General features: G+C 38.4%; 1 protein-coding gene across 1 annotated transcript; it reads left to right on the forward strand.

The window, feature by feature from the left end:
• The first annotated feature begins 377 nt into the window (after window positions 1-377).
• Window positions 378-3,548, forward strand: LOC107817281 (G-type lectin S-receptor-like serine/threonine-protein kinase SD2-5). The gene is made up of 2 exons (XM_075236539.1): window positions 378-3,002; window positions 3,132-3,548. The coding sequence occupies exons 1-2, from the start codon at window positions 517-519 to the stop codon at window positions 3,364-3,366; spliced, it is 2,721 nt and encodes a 906-aa protein (XP_075092640.1). The 5' UTR covers window positions 378-516; the 3' UTR covers window positions 3,367-3,548.
• Window positions 3,549-5,764: the final 2,216 nt, after the last annotated feature.

Consider the following 5,764-nt stretch of genomic DNA (forward strand, 5'->3'; position numbering starts at 1 on the left):
TTAAGTCATAAGGAACTTTTTTTTTTAGTATAACAAGATGAAGCTAAACTTTGAGATATAATAATTGAATGAAATACCCAGAACCTGCAGCAACTAGGAAGATGCAAAATCTTAATAAAGTATTTTCATTTTTCAAAGCACAGAATATTGTGTCTGGAAGTCGTAGTGTCCCATATTATATTCATGCTTTACTCGTAGAACGGATCTACGAACATGATTCGCTTTCAAACTTTAGTAAATAAATTGAGAAATCATTGTTATAGTCAAAGTTGGCTGCTGATTGGAGGTCAACAGAATGGAAGAAATTAAATGTGATGCGCCTTCTACTGAGCAAAGATTGAAAAAGAGACCCACTCTAATAGAAACTGACTTATGGAGCAAAAATACAATTGCAGAAATCACTTTGGACTTCTGTATAAAAAAAATTTCTGCAACTGTACCCAACAAAAAGGTCATATCTCCAAAAAAGGCACAACAGCAAGCACTAGACTTGCTTTTGGCTTCGTTTAGAAAGCAATGATTGCAGAATGGAGACTGAATTTTCCTGTCATTCTCTTCGTTTATCTCATTTTCTCTTCGTCTCAGTTCGCTATATCCAAACAATCGTGGAATATCAATGTCAGTCTTTGGAATTCCACCGCCAGAGTTCCCACTTTCTGGATCAATAATCCTTACGTTAATCGTAATTATTCCACCACAGACTTCTCCGCCATTACACCCATCCTTCTGAGTGGAAAAGATTCTGGCTCTCAGTTCCTCTGTGGCTTCGTCTGCAATTACGAAGTCACAGGATGCCTTCTTGGTACCCTCTTAGTACTCTACAACAGCACCGCTATTGAGAAAAAATATACTATACTTTACCCCCAGTTAGTTTGGTCTGCTAACCGAAACCATCCAGTGAAAGCCAATGCAACCTTACAACTAGGCCGAGATGGTAATTTGGTCCTGGCAGACTCTGATGGTACTCTTGTTTGGTCCACTAATACAACTGGAAAACCTGTTTCAGGCTTAAACTTGACAGAGATGGGAAATCTCGTGCTCTTTGATAAGAGAAATCGCGCAATTTGGCAGTCGTTTGATCATCCAACGGATTCTTTGCTTTCAGGTCAGGATTTGGTTTCCGGTCAGAAGCTTATAGCAAGCATTTCAGCATCCAATAGGAGTCAAGGTTTCTTTTCGCTTACTATTCTCAACGGAAGCCTTGTGGCGTACACAGATACTAATCCACCTCAGTATTACTACGCTTCAGATTATACGAACGATACTGGTTTAAGTTTTGACGGTCACACCCTTAGTCTTGCGTCTACTTTTGCTCAGTTCATGAAGCTTGAGCATAATGGACATTTACGGCTATACCAATTTGACATATATGAGCTTGATTGGAAAGTGATATCTGATGTTTGGACATCTGAATCTGATGTAGGAAACTGTGGGTACCCAATGGTGTGTGGAAGATATAGCATATGTACAAGTGACGGGCAATGTAATTGTCCATACGAAGGGAACTTTTTCAGGCCATCTATCGGTAGAAAAACAGATCTTGGATGTACGGCGTTGACACCCATAACTTGCGACTCTTTGCAGTACCATAGTCTTCTAGAGCTCAGCGACACCAGATATTTTGCATTTGATGTCAACTTTCAACTGAATTCAAGCATATGGTTCGAGGGGATAAAGTTGGAAGATTGCAAAACGGCTTGTCTGAGTAACTGTTCTTGCAAAGCTGTTGTTTGGGATGGGACTCGAAGGAAAAACTGTTTATTATTGAATGAAGTATTCTCAATCATGGATAACGGGGAGGGAAGAGACAAGACCACAGTGTTTCTTAAGGTGCAGAATCAGTCACCAATCATTTCTGGAGGAAAGCAATCAAGACCTGTCAAAGTGATACTAGGATCTACTCTTGCAGCTCTCGTGGGGATAATCTTAAGTATCACTACTTGGTTTATACTTTTCAAAAAGAGGTCACAGTCCAGCAAGGTTGGGGATTTTCTGGATATAGAACCACTGTTACCGGGAATTCTAACTCGATTCTCTTACAATGAGCTGAAAATACTTACAGAAGATTTTAGCAAAAAGCTCGGGGAAGGAGGATTTGGCTCTGTATATGAGGGAACACTGAGTAATGGCACCAAAATAGCTGTGAAACATCTGGATGATCTAGGTCAAGTAAAGGATTCATTTCTAACAGAAGTAAACATAGTTGGTGGCATTCACCATGTCAATTTGGTAAAGCTCATTGGATTTTGTGCGGAGAAAAGCGACAGGCTTCTGATCTATGAGTACATGGTAAATGGATCGTTGGATAGGTGGATTTCTCATGAAAAGAAAGAAAATAGGCTTACATGGAAGACAAGGCAAAGTATAATATCAGATATTGCCAAAGGATTAGCTTATCTACATGAGGATTGCAGCCATAAGATAATTCATTTGGACATTAAACCACAAAACATCCTTCTAGATCAGTATTTCAATGCTAAGATATCTGATTTTGGGTTGTCGAAACTAATCGAGAAAGACAAAAGCAAAGTTGTAACTAGAATGAGAGGAACACCAGGGTATCTTGCTCCTGAATGGTTGAGCTCGATAATCACTGAGAAAGTTGATGTGTATGCGTTTGGAATTGTGCTCTTGGAAATTCTCTGTGGGCGAAAGAATTTGGATTGGTCCCAAGCTGATGAAGAAGATGTCCATTTGCTAAGTGTCTTTAGGAGAAAAGTGGAACAACAACAGCTCACGGATATGGTGGACAAAAACGACGAGGATATGCTGCTCCACAAAGAAGCAGTGACAGAAATGATGAGCATCGCTGCATGGTGTTTACAGGGCGATTTCTCCAAGAGGCCTTCCATGTCATTGGTGGTTAAGGTACTGGAAGGTTTGGTGACTGTTGAAACCGACTTAGATTATAATTTCACTAACATACCTGAAGTTAGGGAAGGCAACCAACAGAGGGAAGCCACTATCAGTTCAAGATTTCCTTCAGTTTTATCGGGACCAAGGTAAACAATATGCTTAAGATTTTTAGTCTTTGAAAGAACCAATTTATGGTTGTGTAATGTCAATATTGCAAGATTTTCAAAGCATTACGTTTTATGGTGTATAAGATTACAATTCTTGAAATGTGTTAGGATCGGGAATCTGGGCAGTGCGTATTCGGTCAAAGTGACCTACGTCCACAAGCGGAGAGGAGCAATTTCACTATACCAACAAGAGTACAAAAGAAAGTACAAAATTAGAGTAAATACTCTAATTAATCCCAAATACCCTAAGAGAATGACCTCACAAGATCACTCCAAAGAAAGGGTTCACACAAGTGCTTCCCAACACTCAACTCTCATACAAACACTCTTAATAAAGGAGTAAAGGAAGAAACAAGAAATGAAGACTCAAGCCTTGTTGGTGTATTTAAAATGAACTAATGTCCTTTCCTTTTATAAGCAAAAAAGTCTTGGCCTCTTAGTTGTAAAAGAAAAGATACAACTTGTGCAAATGATATCCACCGCACAATTCAATATTTTTGAGTCCCAAAGAATATTTCCAACAAAGTCTATTTTGCAAATATACTTACGTGAGATGGACTCCATTAGTCAAAATATTGGCCATATTACAAAATGTAATATTGTTTTTGTAACTTCTGCATTAGATTTTTGAACTTCATGTTACTATCATGTAGAGGCTCCTCAATTCGTATGCGATAGGAGATAAAATAGTGTGGTGTTGCAGCTACTGAACGTGTGTTCTAAGTGCTGACATTTGCATTAGGGACTTCAACTGGTAGTGTCCAGTAAGCTTTATTCTGATATGCTATCGGAAAAGAGCCACAAAGCAAATGATATCCATCACACAATGCAATATTTTTGGGTTCCAAAGAATATTACCAACAAAGTCTACTTTGCAAATATTCTTATGTGAGATGGACTCCATTAGCCAAAATATTTGTCATATTTGCCAAAATATTTGTCATATTACAAAATATTGGTTGATATAGTAAATTTGCTCCACCCTCTCCGCAAAATCCCGAATGGGCATATGTCAAAATTTAAGGCCATCAAAATCAGACAAGTTGTCTGATTTCGAAACTGTAGTAGGGCCTATAACAGTGGATCCCAATAAAGTATACAACGAACCAGATCTGTGTGCTTTAATGATCATAAGAGCACCTTGAAAAATTTTCAGAACTCCACCTTCACCAGTGAATTTGCACCCAAGAGATTCTAAAGTGCCCAAAGATATGAGATTTTTCTTCAAACTCAGGAACATATCTAACATCGGTGAGAGTTCTCACCACACCATAGTGCATTCTGATCGGAATTGTACCTTTTCCAATAACGTTACAAGTAACATTGTTACCCAGTTGGACAACTCCACCTGCAACAGAATCATATGTAGAAAACAAGTCCCTGCTAGGACACATATGATATGAACAACCGGAATCTAAAATCCACTCATTATCTGATCTGAAACTAGTTTCAGTTGCTAAAAATATAGTTCCCTCAATCTCATCAGTTGCTACACTAGCTTCGGCGGTGTCAGTATTTTTGTGCTCATTTTTTCTTTGTTTATGCTTTTCTTTATTTTTAGTTTATAGCATTCAGAGATAATGTGACATTTCTTATGACAATAGTGACACTCTAAATTATTGTATCTGGATATGAAGTCGGATTTTCTCCTAACAAATAAGCCAACTTCCGCTTGAGTTCCACTAGCTTCCCCAGTAATATCACTATCTATCTGTTCTTTTGATTTTAAGATAAATTTAATATCCTTATAAGAGATATTATCCTTTGCAGTATGCCTTATATGCTTAAAAGATAGGGATAGATAACAAAGCAGTAACACGGCTTGATCCTCATCTTTAATTTCAGCATCTATATTACTCAAATTCATAGGAATGGAATCAAATGTGTCAAGATGAGAGAGAATAGAGGTACATTTACCCATACGAATTGTATAAAGCTTTTGCTTAAAGTAAAGCCTATTTTCCATCGTCCTTTTCATATATAAAGTTTTCAATTTTCCCACATGCCTTTGGTTGTACTTTCTTCAGAAACTTCACGTAAAACCTCATTTGAGAGATTTAAAATGATATATGGTTTTGCCCTTTTATCTATGACGGCAAACTTCTCATCCGTCATTTTATCCGACTTCTTCTCTGTTCCCTGCAACGCCAAATCTAAGCCATCATAAATTAGAATAGCTTCCATCTTTAGTTGCCACATTCCGAAATTTGCACTTTGATCAAATTTCTCAACATAAATCTTTGTTAAAGTCATATTGGCTACTAAAACAAACCCGGTTAGATCCGGCTCTGATACCAATTTGTTAGAATCGGGAATTCGAGTAGTGCGGAATTTAGCCAAACAACATTATAATGACAATAACAAATACAATGCAAGTTGATACTAACGGCAATTAAAGCATATAAATAAGACACAAATTTAACGTGGTTCGGTCAAAGTGGCCTACGCACACCAGAGGAGAGCAACAATTTTACTATACCAACAAGAGTATAAAATTAGAGTAAATACTTTAATTAATCCCAAATACCCTAAGAGAAGAATCTCACAAGATCACTCCAAAGTAAGGGTGGCATGTGGGCCGGTCCCGAGCCTAAGTGGATCGGTCCAAATGGTCCCGGGCCGGTCCCAATTTAAACGGGCCAAACGGTCCCGGTGGTCTTTTTGTAGGAACCGGCCTAGGACGGAGCCCACGAACTAATGGTCCCGGGCTAAACGGTCTCGACCCACGGGCTAAGTGGGTC

Source organism: Nicotiana tabacum, chromosome 2 (genome assembly GCF_000715075.1).
Source record: "Nicotiana tabacum cultivar K326 chromosome 2, ASM71507v2, whole genome shotgun sequence".
NCBI lineage: Eukaryota > Viridiplantae > Streptophyta > Magnoliopsida > Solanales > Solanaceae > Nicotiana > Nicotiana tabacum.